Source organism: Ambystoma mexicanum, chromosome 8 (genome assembly GCF_040938575.1).
Source record: "Ambystoma mexicanum isolate Mex_15411 chromosome 8, UKY_AmexF1_1, whole genome shotgun sequence".
NCBI lineage: Eukaryota > Metazoa > Chordata > Amphibia > Caudata > Ambystomatidae > Ambystoma > Ambystoma mexicanum.
In genome coordinates this window covers 1,522,750,992-1,522,767,809 of record NC_090929.1, presented here as the reverse complement: position 1 = coordinate 1,522,767,809, position 16,818 = coordinate 1,522,750,992, and the positions used below count along the sequence as shown (strand labels likewise).

The window sequence follows — 16,818 nt, the reverse complement described above, 5'->3', positions numbered from 1 at the left end:
AGGGAGGCGTCCATCGTCACCGTCTCCTGGTACGCCGGTGTCTGAAAGTCCTTCCCCGCCGTGCGGTGCGCTCGAACGCCCCACCACAAAATCGTCCGCCGGAACACCTCGTTGAGGGGGACCCTGTCTTCGAAGGTGCCCGTCGCCTGCATCCAACGGGCGTCGAGAAAGTCTTGAAGAGGGCGCTTCCGTAGTCTGCAGAGGTGCACCAGGTAGATGCAAGAGGACATCATCCCCAGGAGGGACTTGATGGACCTCACCCTGGCCACGTCCGTGGCTAGCAGACGCTGCACTTTGCCTAGAATGGTCTTCGTCCGTGCTTCCGACGGTGCCGCCAGGCGCCTCACTGTATCGAGCTTCGCTCCCAGAAACAGGGCCACCTGCGACGGCACCAGGTGGGACTTTGGGTAATTTATGGCGAATCCCAGGTCTGTGAGTAGCTGGACGGTCCTCGCAGTGTGTTCGACGGCGAGTTCCCTCGTCCATGAGCGGATGAGCCAGTCGTCCAGGTAGGGGTAGACGTGAATCCCCTGCAGGCGCAGCCGCGCCGCCACAGGTGCTAGGCACTTGGTAAAGACCTTGGGGGCCGACTTTAATCCGAACTGCAGTACTCTGAATTGGTAGTGGCGTCCCTGGACGACGAACCTGAGGAACTTTCGGTGACTTTTGAGGATGGGAACGTGGAAGTAAGCATCCTCCAGGTCCAACGACAATAGAAAGTCGCCTTCCTCCAGCTGTCCCAGCACGTGCTGGAGGGTGACCATCCTGAACTTTTGTGACCTGATGTATTTGTTCAAACGACGAAGGTCCAGGATGGGGCGCCAGCCGCCCGTCTTCTTCCTGACGAGGAAGTACCTTGAGTACACCCCGGAGCCCTGGAGCCTCTTCGGGACAAGCTCGATGGCACCTTTCCTGAGCATCGCCCGTACTTCCAACCGCAGTTGCGGGACTTGATTTTCCTTCCTGGCCACAGGTGGAACGTGAGGGCACTTCTTCAGGAATTCGATAGAGTGTCCTCTTGCCAGGGTATCCAGCACCCAACGGTCGGTGGAGATGGACTTCCACACGCCGACGAACTTCGTCAGCTGGCCTCCCACCTCAGTGCTTTGGTGGGGGACCGAGGCCATGGCCGGTTCAGTCCTGCTTGGAGGTGGTGGCCTTGCTGCCCTGGCCACCATGCCGACGGCGGCGAGGCGCTCCCTGCTTGCCGCGACCCCTGTAGGCCTCCTGAGATTAGGAGCGCGCCGCCTGGCGGTAGGACGACGAGCCACCGCTGGATCCCTTGGAGGCACCCTGTCTGCTTCCGTAGCTCCGAAAGGGCCGTCGTTGCTGAAGGGCTCCTAGGGCGCGGGCCGTCTCCGTGTCCGTCTTTATGGCTTGGAGGGATTCGTCCATCGCCTTCCCGAACAAGTTGCTGCCGTCGAACGGCATGTCCAACACCCTTGTCTGGACGTCCTGATGGAAGTTGGTTGCCCGGAGCCAACCCCGTCGCCGTAGGCAAACACCGTTGCCCAGCTGGCGGAACCCGGTCTCGGCAATATCGGTTGCCACCGTTATGGCGTGGTCCGACGCCACCTCGCCTTCTTGAAGTATTTCCAGGGCCTCGGACCTCTTGTCGTCCGGTAGGAAGTCCAATATGGGGGCCAGCTTAAACCAGAGCTCCCTGTCGTAACGGGCCACGATCGCCAGATTTGATCGTCGTCGCCGCCAACGAAATGACCCGCCGCGACATGGCGTCCAACTTCTTTCCCTCGCCGTCTGGCAGGGAATTCAGGGCTCCTGACCCCGCCGCTTTCTTCTTCACCGCCGCCGAGACGACAGAGTCTGGCGTTGGCTGGGCCCTGAGGCACAGGGTAGCGGTTTCGGGGACCCGGTACTTCTTCTCGTACTGGTCCCGTTTGGCTGGTGCCGTGGAGGGGTTCTTGAGAACCGACAGGCCCTCCTTCCAGATGACATCGATTAGAGGCACCGCAATGACAGTCTTCCTCTTGGCCTCCCGGCGCTGATAGAGGAAACCTTCCTTTTTCTGCTCCTCCGGGCAGAGCTGGAACAATTCGGGCGCCCTGGCGATCATGGCGTGGAATGAGCCAATCTCGTCGGGCGGCGAGGCCCGTGCGACGGGAGACGGGAGACCCGTTCTGTCGTTGTCGCCCTCAGAACCCGTTGTCGAGCCCATCGCACCGTCATCTCCCGACTCGTGGGAGGATGAGGAGGGAACTGTAGGCCTTACGGGGGTGAGCGGAGGAGAGGGTTGGGTCCTCCGTCATTTGTTCTGAGGACTTCCCGACGGGCCAGGTTGCGAGTCCTCCGGCCTGGGCCGTGGTAATCTCGTCCTTATCTCAGAGCATAAGGACTGGATCGCAGACAAAATGGCCGCAGAGCTATCCTGAGGCCTAGGTTCCGGCTGCGCCAGAAGGGAAGGCTGCTCTTCCTCGCCATCGTCGTCTTCCTCGGTTATCTCCCAAGGATCTTCCTTACGGGATCGAACCTTCTCGAATTAGACTTCGCGATTCCTCACGGCCTAGGTCAGTTCCTCCTCCGAGGCTCACTCCAAGCTCGAGGAGGCTACCGTGCCCCCCCTCGCTTCTTCCATCATGGTGGCCATGACGATGGACTGAAAAGAGGATTCCCTCCTTGGCGGCAGGGAAACTCTAGTCCCGGAGGCAGTCTCCGCTGGCGGGGTCTCTGCCGGCTTGGCCAGAGTCGCCGCGATCGCCTCGATAGAGGCCTTTGCCTGCTGGGTAGGGGCCTTCACCACCTTAGGTACGTCCCGGGCCTTCTCCTTAGGGGGAGGGGCGACGCCTCACTCCCCCTCTTCCAAGATCGGACGGGGCTTCTCCCGAAGCTTACCCGGGGTCTCGGACTTCCTCTTCCCCGAACCGGAGCGCTGGCTCGTGATTGACGGTGCTGGGGAAGGCGCGCCCTGCCTGGCGACCGAAGAGCCCGACCTTTCGGCGCTCCCAGAGCCAGCGGACTCGCGGCGCTTGGCCTGGTGTTGGGCCCCCATCGCCGGGGCGCCCGCACAGGACTTAGAAGCCCGCTCAGACCCTTTATTCTTCTTCTCACCCGTTGAGCCCTTCTCCAACCAGCTGGCGAGACGGGATCGACAGTCCCTCATGGTCCGCTCCGACAAGTTCTTGCAGAACTGGCAGTCCTTCTCTACTTGAGTCTTGTCCCCATGAAGACAGTAGAGGCATCGCGAATGTTCGTCCTCCTTAAACACATTCTGCAGCCCGCATCCAGGGCAGCTGCGAAACAGCTTGGGTCCGGGTGACGAACTCGCGTCCTGGGCCATCTCGAAGTAGGCCGTGAATCTTCTGGAATCCTCCAAGAAGTTGATTCGATGAAATCTTCACCCTTGAGGGGCGTAGGAAAATCCCGCAACGGATAGCCGTTAACGGGAGTAGAAACGGTGGAGCTTGAGGCTCGATTAACCGAAAAAATGTGAAAATTCACCTGAAAAAGCGCGAAACACGCAGTAAAAGCTCGAGAGCTAAGCACGAGGACTCCCAACACTTGAACGTGCGGTAAAAATCTGAAGATGGCTACCAGAGGCGGGGCTTAGGGAGAGGGCAGTCATTGGCTGTGGTCAGTATGACGCAGAGATCAGTGATTGGTTACTACTACGAAAGACAGATCAGAAACGAAACTGATACTGATTTTTCTTTACCGAGGAGTCCCAGCCTGACGACGGGGAATATTCATGAGCATGTGAATCCATGCCAGACCCCATGCTGAAGAAATATCCTTATTAATAAATAACAGACTGAAACTTAAGATACAATGCTGGGGCAGTGATTGGCTTGCTACCTACACTGTGTCATCAGAATATAGTCAATTGCTGCAATAGACAAAAGAATGGGAGTTTCTCCTCACTATCTGATCACATGTCCATTTTGTTTTAATCTTTGCCCTACATTTGAGGTAATAGGTTAAAGATCAGGTCTTATCTGAGAATTGTGTACCTGCCGGTTTTGTAAGCTCCTGGGAGTTGTGGAATCTATGTGCCATCTTTTATTGTCCTGCCCATTTTTCAATACTCAAAGTGTAACATATTTTGGCAGATGTGTGCACAATCCTGTTTTTTTTTCTCAAAGAGTTTTTGGAATCTTATTTTGTGTGTTAACCATATGGCATTAATCCTTAAATAGTTCGATTTATGTCTGTAATTTTTCCCTTGGAAATAAAATATTGTTAAGCATATATGGAGTTCATGATGCAGTAATGAATTGGATTAAAATGGTAATAATGATGTGCAATATGTTAGAATTCGAAGATTAAATTAGGTTTTATAATAATGATTACTGAGACCTATTTTACACTGAAGGAATATTTTATATTTTTTTATGAAACTGGTAGCTTGGAGTTATTTCGATAACTGTACCAACGTGACGTATAATGTATGATCTATTTTACTTACTGAATGTATCTAGTCTGCTGTTAAACATAACCCATTAAATAACAAATGTAATGGCTTCAGGGACTTTTTTCCAAACCACTGATTCCCACAGATGGTTCAACGCACTCCCGTCTGCCATCCAACATGACCACCCTTGGAATGTAACCTTACTTGATTCCTGGCTCCTAAACCCCTGGAAATCAGATCACAACATATCTAGGAGTGCAGGTGGCACTTTTATGTGACGGCACATCAGAATGGTGATACCCACTGCACCATGACTGGTGTGCAATCACACCCATGACTACTATCGTAGCATGTTTCCAATCCCCACTTGCTATAGCTTAAAAGTTTAGCAATCTGTGGGAAGGAGAAAAGAACGTGTTTTTCGGTTTTACAATTTTGCGTAAAAACAAATAAATACGTGCAACATTGTGTGAAATTGTGTGTCTTTCATTTAAGACGCCCATACTTAGACTCTTGTTCTTTGCGTTTCTGCGTGAGGTATTTCTTCTTCACATTTAGCAGCTCAGTGGCAAGCCTTTCGATTTCATACTTGTATTCTTGGTTTTGAGACTCGTACATGTTCAGTTCTGAAGACAAGGCCTGACAAAGAAAAGGATTTAACTGTTAAATCTGCACGCGAAACGGTCTTTTTTTACATTTACCTCTCACACAGCATTTGTGCATTTGAGGACAAACAACACAATGGCCTCATTACGAGCTCTGCAGTGATTTTTGCTGTAATTCCGTGGAGACTAATTCCACCGGAGAAATCACCACCCATTTCCAGTGAACCTTAATTCAGTTGAGTGGCAAAATTGCTGGTAATTCCGTTACCACCACTTTTTTCCACTCACCGCCCAACTCATAATCACCCACAATGCATTCTTTATATGTTGTTCGATTGCCAAATAGCTGTGCAGGTCTGAACTCTACAGCCGAACTGCATAACCTGGGCATAACCCCATCACCCCCCCCCCCAAGTGGAGTTGTGTCATTGGCCCAATTTGTGCAAACCCAGGGAGTCCCCCTATGATTGTATACCCCGTGTGTGCACTTGTAGAAAACGGGCCTCTTAACACTAGCTTGAGTTGAGGGTTGTATACAGTAGAAAGGATCCTTGTTTGAGCTGCTTTCTGAATGTCCAATGAGAGGGAGACCCCGGGACATCCATTCAGTAAAGCCCAACATTAAAGGGAAGGAGTAGATACAGAAGCTGCGGTGAGTACCAGCCTGCTCTCTGCCACAGGGCACCACTTCTCTGTCGGTGCAAATAGGTAGAAAAATATATAACATAAGAATTACATGTTCCTAATAAATCTAGACCGACAAGCATGGCATACGAGCAAAAAAAAAAGAGATTAGATTTGATGCAAAACTTGGTACTGTGAGATATACATACTAGTACAAGGTAGCTCACGACTATCAGTTGTTTCTGAAAATAAGGCAAAACCGGATTGGAAATATAGATGAAACCTGCTTTGAGAGTCACAAACGCCCATGCGCTGCCTTTGGGATGTGCACAAGTGCAATCATCTTCTAAACAGCGAGTGTGAACATGTCTGAGCCGCAGTTATAACCTGTCCTGATTAAGGATCAGGGAGGCTAATCACCAAGTTGCACAATTCTTCACAGATATGCAACGCGTGTAGTAGCCGACATGAAATAGCCGACTGTGGCAATGGTTAATTTGATTTTTTTCCTAAACCCGTTGAAGTGTTGACAGAACTGTACATTTTACAACTTCTGGCTATGCAAACGACGTTAAGGCATTCGCTAGATTTCCCATAATTAGAAGTACTATCGGTTTCCATAGTAACAACATGCATGTGTAAATTAGCTGTATGAATTGTAGGCATCAGTATCAGTTAAATAAATATCCATTTTTATCTGTACACAATGTATTTTGTCGGTGGTACTCTAAACCAAGTTGTGCAAGAATGGGTGCTCAGAATTGGTCAAAAATAAAGTCAAACATAGTTTAGCTGGTTCTTTGGGATTCAAATTAACCATATGCAGCCTTAAACGTATTGGACCATATTATTGGACTGTATTACAAGTTTGGTGGTCTTGGCAAGGTAACTGGTATTTTAGAATACTGGATGTTTTACCACTCTGCCAAACTACGAGTCTCAGTCCTAAAACTTTTCATTCGTGACAGCTTTTATGTGCAGGTAAATACTACCACACAAATACATTATAGCATTCCCAGAACTCCAAAAGTGGCAATAACTGACTACTAGTCACGCAGACCCTTCAAATTACTGCCTATGGTAGCATCATTACTGTTTCACTGTATATACCGTCAAACTCGTAATCAAGCCCACAATGTTATATTAGGTCACAATGTTATATTAGGGCCCGCAATAGTTCTGAATAACGAGGAACTGATAAGTTAGGAATGATGTCGGCCCAACTTCATAGCCTTAAATGCTCTACTATAACGGCTATTTGAGTGCAAAATGTTTCTACACGGTTGATATCACTGAAAGCCACTGGAATATGTAATATTTGATCCTTGAAGTCCTCAAATTCCACAAGGCACAAGGGATTAGGACACAGGGACAGAGGATCTCAGTACTATCTATAAATCATGAAAGGCCAGAATGCAGTCAAAAATGGAAATGAAATATTCTCTCAACAAACAAAAGGCCAGATGGTTCCTACGGTTTCAGAACTTATAACCTCTGCCCACATCTTCATTGTGTAATTGGGCATGTGTTGATAAAGGAACAGGTTTCTATGAGTAGCTCCAAGATTGACATTTTGAGGGTCCCGATCTTTAACAATTTTGGTGCCTGGGAGTCTCTCCCAAATAGTCCCATTTTGCCTAAGAATAGTATTCACCTCAATCATCTACAGCAGATATAGCATTTACAGTGGCACAGCTGTCCCCTGATGCAAATACTGTTTCTCAAATGGTCAAGGACCCAGTCACTTTCATTCTTAACTCAATCCCTCCCAGGAGCCATGATACTCCTGGGGTCTCTGTCTGCACCTTAGCCATCTCCATATGTGGTTTACCACAACCTCCTGAGGTTTCATGGAGTTCAGTGACAGTTTATATGGCTTTGTATCATGAAATACATTTATAAAAACCTCAACACTCAGTGCAGGGTCCACAGACAACGTCAGCGCTGCCAAGCCAGATGCTACTAGAAATTCAGAGGGGGGCCTGGACATGCTATTTTTCCAACCCTTCAAACATGAAGTGCATTTCCAACCTAAAGGTTTGTATCATCAAAGCGGCCAGTGCCATTAGACATATTGGAACCACTTCCTCTAATTACAGTACTATGTTGGTGGAATAAAATCCTTGAAAAGGACACAATTACTGACTCCACTGTAAGAGATTGAGTCCATGTGCTTGGCAAATCGAACTTCAATTCTACAGGAAGATCTCTTTTTCGTATGCTTCTTTTTTTCCATGAATTCGTGGTCTTGCTCATTTTGAAGAAAAAAAACCTTTGTCCCCTAAAATAAAGCATTATATACTCATGGTTGTGTCAACAGTTATCAATGGTCCAATGCAACATACCTTTGTAATCAGAAAAGGATATGTTGGGCCTCTGAAAGCAGCAGCATTTATGAAAAAGGATGCCATCCGTTCAGGATGTTGTCACAAGTTACATGTGTGCAACATTGAAAGATTAATAGTACAGCGAGATGGTAAATATTTTGCAAATGTCCCAGACTGGTGCCTGGGAAATTAGAAGAGATACTAAATATGCAGAGGAAAAAAAAGAAAATCTATTTCAATAGCAGCTTTCCTGATATTTGAAGAAGAGAAATGACAGAATTCCAGGAAACTCACAAGGTGGATCTGTAGGTCCACAATCATTTTGTTCTCCATAATTCTGGAAGGCATGATGATCTAAACAAATACAGTATAAATTATGGTACTAGGGACTATGAACAAGTTAGAAATTATCATTCTGGCAACTATGACAAATTCCGTAGCCTAGTTGTAGGGACTCGAATGGGAGTTACCAAGGAGGCTGGATGTCTACCCAAGCTAGCTGATGATGGACATGGGCTAGAATGTGGAGGGCTGGCCACCCTCCCTTGGATACTGTTGAATGGCAGGTTATGGTCACATTACCACCACAGGCGCTCCTACCCCTTTAAGATAGTCCACAGATGGTGGTCCTGTGGAAAAGAGCAGCAGCACTAAAAATACTATTTACCCTGCCACTTGAAGGGACTGCAACTTCCCAGTTTTCAACAAACATGTAGTAGATGGGGTTCTCATCTCAGACCTACAGAGCCCCACTCAAATTTCATGGGTGGGATGTGGACTAGCATGGAAATCAACAAACCAAAACATCCCCATCGATGCATACCATGGTCGGCATCCAGGCAGAAACATTGAGCAAGGAACACTTTGGCGCACCTACCAGTCCATGGACAAACATCAAACAAAATCTGCTAGTATTTCTGCTAATAAACGCATAGTCAGCACATGCATTACCAGAGTAAAGTGTTTCTCTATAAAGTGGGGACACTGCATAGATCTGGGGAAGTATGCCTGCACTCTCCAGTACAGTATTCCTTACTGTTCACACACATTTCCCTTAAGCACAAACAGAGCAACAAGACATCAGAGCTGCTTTTAGGGGCCAGAGGGTACCTGTTAAGGGAGGGTTGAACTCTAAGACGGGACTCTGCAGGGTTATAAAGACTTGAACGACCCCAAATCCCCATTCTCCTTTAGAATCGAGTGCCTCAATTATGGACACTAAATCCTTGACCTCAAATAATTTGCCCTCACTGGTCAGAACCATGTCGAGAGCCTAAGGAGACGGCCTTTAGGATATAAAAGCCCTACAAGCTCTATAAGCTGGTGTGGGGCCTGGAAAACAAGGTAGTGGCAGGCAGTTGGAGATCATTTAAAGGGTATGTGTGTAGAACTTGGAGAGGAGGTCGTAGTCGAGATGGGGAGAAGGTAGTGATGTTATGTTACTTGATATTTGTATAGGGTCTACTGCCATTTTTATTAACGAAGTGCCAGGGGGTGAATAATCTTTCGGCATACCATAGTCTAAGCAAACATGAACATTAAAGAGCATTACATTGCTTTAGAAAGTATTTAGAATTTAGACAACTGTTCAATTACGAGCAGAGAGGACCAGCTTAAAGCCATACTAATTTCATGAACATTTGTCAGCTATGTCAAAGATCCATTCAGTGAATGTCCACTTGTCTGTAACATTAGGTGAAAGCATGTAGAAATATTGTATATTGATGAAGGATAGCTCAGGGGCAACGGGTTTGTCTTGAAAGCAGGACAATGCAGCAAAACACAGGTTTTAATCCCGAACCCGCGCTTAGAAACCGCTCTCTGGTGTGAAGTGTGTTATAAAAGAACAATTATAATTGGAATAATTATATTTCATATGGTTTTTCCTCTGTTGAACAAGTTAATGTGGAAAGTTTTATGATGGATACAAATATATATTGCACTGTAGTTTCAGTATTTCGTTTTAGTAGTAATGTATAGCTTGGTTAAGTTCATTAGACAGTGTGAAAGGTGGAGGTGCAGGTGGATGTGGGACAAATAGGGTATGTAGGATGAGAAGGGCCAGATGTCGGTCTTTCTGTATACAGAGACAGTCTGTCACCAGTCTGTTATCTTATGTTACTGTGCTCTCACTATTGGCTTAAGCCTACGACAGGCTTTGCTGCTTGTACAGCACTTTGATGCAATAAGGCCACCTCACAGGAATGAGGATCAGGGATGTAATCATACAGATTGCAAGCCAGACATGTGAACACCAGTGCCCACAGAGATCAGCACTGGGGAGATCACATAAACAGGTTTGTATGTGCTCCAAAATGGACTGTACACAATAGCGATGAAAACATTTGGGAAAGGTTGTATGTCAGAAATGTGAATTTGTCAAGTTTGTAACTTCCTGAAATATTAGAAAAATTGTCCATCCCCCTTTAATTTTCCTACTGTACTTTGAAAGCTCCACCGCCTGCGACACAATCCACATTTTCAATTCAATCACAATTATATTTTACAGCTGAAAAAAGGTTTTGTTTCTACACACAATTTCTCAGCATTGAGAAAACCTATAGATCCAGCGCAGGGTTTGGGAACTCATTTGAAGCCATAATGGGCCATTAAGAAAGATGCAGGAAATACATACACTCAAAACTGAGAGACAGGGGTTCACAAAGACACAAGACGGTGTTTTCATTAGGTTCATTTGGCCCAGCATACAACAACAGATGCAGATAATTGTCTAGAATTGTCTAGAATGTCTGATATGCCAAAGGTCCTTCATTTTTCCAAATCTCAACCATGCAACCAGATAGCCAGAGGCATATCTGTTTTGAAGCTACATATCGGGGTATTCATGTGCTGGGTGTGTTGTGGCCACAACAGCCAGAGGTGTCCCAGGCACCGGGCTCCAATGCAGCCGCCCCTAAAGCCCCTCCAGTCTTTGATTTATGGTCTAATTAAGGAACTCTGTCACAGACAATATGTTCATTTTCAAACCCCTAGCAATGCTCCTCTTCCTCAACTCAACCCCAAAGTCCTTTTTCTGACTAATAATCAATGCTCTAACAAGACTTGTTTACACGTCTAACTAATCCTGTGCAGGCCTGGGGTTTTAAAACCAAGCCCCCACAAGAGACCGTAAGGAGGATGTATTAGGGGGAGGGTCTTGTACGGCAGGCTCTTTGAGGAGATCAGGAAGTGCGTTGAAGAGATTTAGCATTAAGCTAAACCGACACGTGGTATGATTTCTTGGTTTATTATGAGAATAAATGTATTGTGGCACTACATCTGGTGTTTAGCCTTTTTGTACTTTCGGATCAGCTATGTGTCTGGAAACATAATGACAGAACAAACTATATACTCACTATGAAAGTGCATAACCACAAATTTTGAAAGCCAATGTATATCTTCCCAAGATAAGCCAACTACAAACATCTTAACCTCTCTTAATTGCAAAAACGTTAGAGCTGTAGGAGACTTCAACATAGTGACAGATATCATTCTCAATGGAAATTACGAAAACAAAGTGAATGAGCAATAGACAGAGGAGCAATAAAATATAAATGAAATGGGTTATGTGGATGGTTTGCATTCAGCAAACACTGCAAATACAACTATGTTTTCTCTGCGTTCTTGCCATAAAAGCACAGCATTTTTTCTCACATCGACTATTTACTGGTAGAATTGTGTTCTAGTGCCTTCGCACTATGCTGTTTGTGGGAAATGTTCAGGCTGATAGCTCGATTCAAATTTCAAACAGTTAGCGAGATTTGGACTATTTGTAGTCTGCTGAACTGAAACTATTGTACTAAAAAAATCTGCAAAAAATGTGAAACTACTTTTGAAGGCTACTGTGTCTCTAATCTTTGTGTGCTTGCATAATCACTGAGCCTTTACGTACAAAAGGCTCCCATTTGTTACTGTCTCCTGCAACTTGTAGCGCGGACAGGACAGGAACTACATTTCCCATTGGCCCTTGCGCTCTATTAATGTGGTGACCAGGTGCACCAGCGCTGGCGCACTAGCAATGAGCTGGTCTTTGCCGGTCCTCGACAGACCTTGGCATACCTTGGCGTTTCTCTGTTCATCCGCAGGTTAAGTGTTTCTTTACTTGCACTATAGCCCCTTTGTGGGGTATATATTGCATTCTTCCCACCTGCCCACAAACCTACGTTTTCGCCAGAGGGTTATTACGTTCTCAGAGCAGCAGTCCTTCCTGCCCGGGGTTTTTCTCGAGAGACTGAGAGAAGCAACCACACGTTATCGGTTTTACTGCTAACCTTAATCGGTTATAAGCAGTTCAAAGAGCTAATCATCTCTTGAATACAAACAAGTATGTGCAACTGAAATTAGATGTTGCCGACTCTCTCCGCCATGAGTATCAAGGCAACCCCACTTGCTCTCTATCCATTTCCAATCCTGAAACTTATCCCGCTCCCACCCAGAGTGATCCAGACCAAACTTTGCTCTCACAGTCAGCAAATACAGAGGTTTCCTTAACATCAGTAACCCCACCAATGATTGAACGCCCTCAGACCTCACTCGAACTACTGGAGATGAAAGCACACCCAAATGGCCAATTTCATCTGGGCCATGTCCTTCCCGACCAGCTCCTTGCCCAAGCAGTCAGAATCATCCTTTTCCAGCAACAATGTCTATACAGAACCTAGTACCCCCGCCGATAGAATCCATAGGAGGTTAGTAGAGTGTCTCCCCTACACCCTGGGACAAGCGGGACAATCAAAATGGCCCTTTTGAACACTAGGTCCCTCAATAGCCATGTTCGTGACATCCATGACTTTATTATTGACAGGGGCCTTGACATTATGAGCCTCACGGAAACGTGGATCACGGATGTCAGTGGTCCCAAGATCAACTTGGCTGTCACAGGGGGTTATACTATCTTTTGCAAAATAGGCAACAGGGCCGGGGGCAGGGGTAGTGGCTTTAATTTTAAAAAGCAATCTAGACTTCTTTACCTCTCCTTGTCAGTGTTGTGAGATTCTTCATAACAGGCCCCCATCAATATCGAACACCAAGTTATTAACAGCAAACCCACTACTGCTAAGCACAACATGCTAGATTGGGTTGTGACCAGAAATCTACAGCACATATCGGTTGTACCATCCCATGCATATGGTCAGACCACCGTGCCATTGAATTCCATATCCAGCATCAATCCCCTCTTTTGAAAGCCTCCAACAATGTAAAAAAAAGTCTTAGCCGGACCTTCAAGAAAGTTCGACTTCCTGATATCCAAGCTTGCTGGAATCTCACATGTCATCTACAGCCGAAGCTGACTCTATGGAGATATTAGTGAACACCTTCTCCAATTCCTTTTTGGACATGCTAATCAGAGTCACCCCACTTCGGTCAAAGCTGGTCGGTGCTAATATTGGGCACCAAAAGTGGTTTAGACCTGAGCTTCATGCCCGTAAGAGGGCAAAACATACACTGGAAGACAGATGGCTGAAATGTCCATCTACTGAGAATAAAGAGAATTGGAAAGTGCAGGAAAAACTATACAAACTTAACATAATGGAAACTAAAAAGATGTTCTTTAATCTTCAAATCTCTGGGGAAGCTGAAAGCGCACAACGTTCCTTTGTGCCCACTGCACAGGATTTTGCAGAAGTACAGGCAGCATTTGAAGGCAAAATAACCAAGACCAGAGATAAAATAAAAACACTTTAGTCCCTACTCCATTAAATGGAATTCCCTTGGTCCCGTCACTAGGAATCAAGCTCTTCCCAAATTTACCTTGTCGCAGATTTCGATCTCGGACATGGAGAGTTTGCTTTCCACCGTGCGTCTTACCTCATGTGTGAACATATTCTCCTGCTTAAAGTGCTTCTGGTGCATACAGACTTATTCGCTACTTTCCTTACCCGCCTGATGAATTCCTCCTTTTGGAACAATTATGTCCCCAAATCAATAAAGGTTGTTACGGTCACCCCACCTCTTAAAAAACCTGGAAGGGACCCCAAAAACCCAGGCAACCTCACACCCATCACAAACTGTAACTTTCTTTTGAAAATACTTGATAGAATTGCAACATCACAGCTTCAATCATTTGCGGTAACAAGGCTCTTCACAACAGGCAATCCGGCTTCAGACCAACACACTGTACGGAATCAGCTTTGGTCTATTTGGTCAGCATGCACCACGTTGCAGGGAGCTAGAAATCCTGAATCAGAACAAAATCCTGCGAACACACAGAGGACAGTGCTCACGTCTGATAAGATCTCAGGGATCCAACATGAGCACTGTGGTGTTCCTGGCAAATTCTTCATGACATCTAGTTGCCAAAATGTCTTTGTAGTGAAACTTTGAGTGGGGGAAACAGGTACATGGTGGTGCAGCACATGGCTTTATGTTTCAGGTGTATCCCTGTGCAGGTGCCATTCCTCAGTACAGTGCGATTGAAGCTTATTGTGCAGGTGTATCTGCATATTCCGTGTGTTTGTTGGTTCCGCTGGAGTGACATTGTTTTCGAGGCATCAGTGAATAACCGCAGCAGGTGAATAGACCTGTGCAGTAAGTGTCACATGGCACTGATGAGATCAGCTCCTAGTTCCCTTCTCCACTTAAATAGGTTCTGCTCTTTCCACGTTTTAAAAATATTGACAGCATCAACGAGCCCTCTGCCTGCATGCTGGAAAATGCTCTGCTCTCCAGCCACAATAAGCAAAAGCTCCCAATAGGGTGCTTTTGCTTGATTGTTGCCCCAAGAGCACAGCCTTACCTTTCACACATGAAACTGCTCCAGCTTAGAAAATTGCTTCTTCCAAGTGCTTGAAAATCAACACATGAATGGTCATTTTAAAAAATGATTTGCCATGGGAACTTTTATTTTTAAAACAACGCCAAAATATCTTTTTTTATTATGGCCAAGATTTGTAAAGCATAACATTTTTGAGAGAACTACCCCTTTAAGTAACTGCATTTGAACAAGGATCTGTGTTTTGGGCGCGTTGTGTATTGGTTTTAAATCTGTTTAAAATTAGCATTTCTCCAGCACTAGGGATGTTTTTTCACACTTTGTACACACTAAAATCAATGCATATTTTGTAGTGCTTGAGCTATGAGGTCCTGTGAGAGGTACAGTACACTGAGAAGAGCTCGAACAATGGCTACTTTTAGCTCTCACTGCATCCATGTGATTGCATCCAAGAGGAGGGAATGTGAGCGGCTCACTGTGTGCCTTCATCATGACACTCCTCAGGCACGGCTGCTGGAGATTCTTCGGAAACATTCTGTACCCAGATCGGCTTTTTTCCTCCTGTAAAACAGCCGAGCTTCGCAGCCCATGCCCACATCCAGGAAAGGAGTTTATCTTGGATAAAAGAACATTTCCAGAGGTTACAAGCTCGCTCATGTTTGTTAGAAGTGCAGATACATTTGTCTGATGGATCAAAAGCGAGAATGTATAAGTTGTTCGTACTTTTAAACAGTACTTTGTTGACTTCTTCGTTTTCATATTTACGTTTGAAGAGCTCCACCTTTCGCCCTGTGCCTGTGTCGTTAACTTTGGGACATAGCTTCTATTTGAAACGTTGGATGATGCGTTAACTTGTCAGTCACATAGGTGCAAATATCCCTCCCCATTCAATATTTCCCATCTAGGATGGCCAACTTTACAAATGGTTTTGCAGGTCACTTTAAACGTAGTAGCGCAGTGCACGCATTTCCATTCAGTGTCATTCACTTTCATGCCCCTCCCCACCATCACATTTTTAGTAACATTAGTGGCATATGGCATTTTAGCACATACAGATAAAAAACTGTAGGGCCATTATTCATGCAGGACCTGAACTGTTAGGGATCTGGCTAGGCCACATGGAAACCTCCTAATTTGCCTGTGTATTCACACCAACAGAAGTGACTTCACAGGAAAGGGCACTGTAAGCAGCATCATCAATCTATGATAGTTACTGATAGAGCTAGGCGAGCCCGGTGGGGCTTGGTTGGTCTGGGCCTAAAGTGGAGCTCATGCCTGACCCTTCTCTTGGGTCAGTGCCTGACAGTTAGGGAGAATTCTCATTGAACGGCTAATTTCCCTTACCTGTAGAGCCCCCCAGCAGCTTTGCTGGATTTGAAGTGTTTGTTTCTTTTTCCCTGCTAAGAGTGAGACTCTTTTTTCCACTCTTAGGCATTTTTGCTATGTGTGTTCTAGGCTATTTTTTGTGTTTAATGCCTATGGGGTTTTCTCTCCCCCATGGGAACCATCTTTATGAACATGTGTTACACAGCACCCTCCGTGCAGTGACACAGGGGTGTCGTAGCAACCCCCAAACATAGACTCCATACCCTGGGACTGACTACTGTCTCCCAGAGCATGTAAAGTCTCCATTGACTTTACTAGTCAAATCTTACAAACTTAACCAGTACAACCCATCTTATTACGGAGGTACTGGAAAGGGTTAATAGTTTTTCCCTTAGGTTCATTTTCGAGGGGGTACCTTAAAGTCCCGCTCTCTAAAGTTTCTGGCTGGTGGCAGTGGTTACTACCAAAAATATTCAAACGTCAATATTTTCCTATGGGATTTTCCCATTGTTAAAGGCTAATACTTTTACTGAAAGCCGCTAACATACTGCCGGTTTATTTTATTATTAACTTTACTCGGGTAGGTTTTATTTGCCAGAACTTGAATATAATTTCTTTCTCGAGTCTTACTCCATACTCCTAACCCAGGTTGGGGATCCTTTGTTCGCTCTTTTGGCGGGCTTCTGCCAACAAGCCCTCCTTTCGGCACCTCTGAGTCTGGGGTGGGTCTGTTTGGGAGGGGGAGAAGAACCCCTGGACAGAATTGCCACAGCAACTCAGGTCGCACTCTAACCTAATAGGCTGGAGGGTCTCCCACCAAGAGACCCATTCATACAGCCAAGAGTGACAGCTAGGCTG

General features: G+C 46.0%; 1 protein-coding gene across 1 annotated transcript in view; it reads right to left on the bottom strand.

Moving 5' to 3' along the window:
* CFAP58 (cilia and flagella associated protein 58) overlaps positions 1–16,818 on the bottom strand; it is a 938,919-nt gene that overhangs the window by 63,784 nt on the left and 858,317 nt on the right. The window contains exon 17 of the mRNA XM_069611751.1: positions 4,872–5,005. Within this exon, the coding sequence (XP_069467852.1) occupies positions 4,872–5,005 (134 nt within the window). The remainder of the gene's footprint in view (positions 1–4,871; positions 5,006–16,818) is intronic.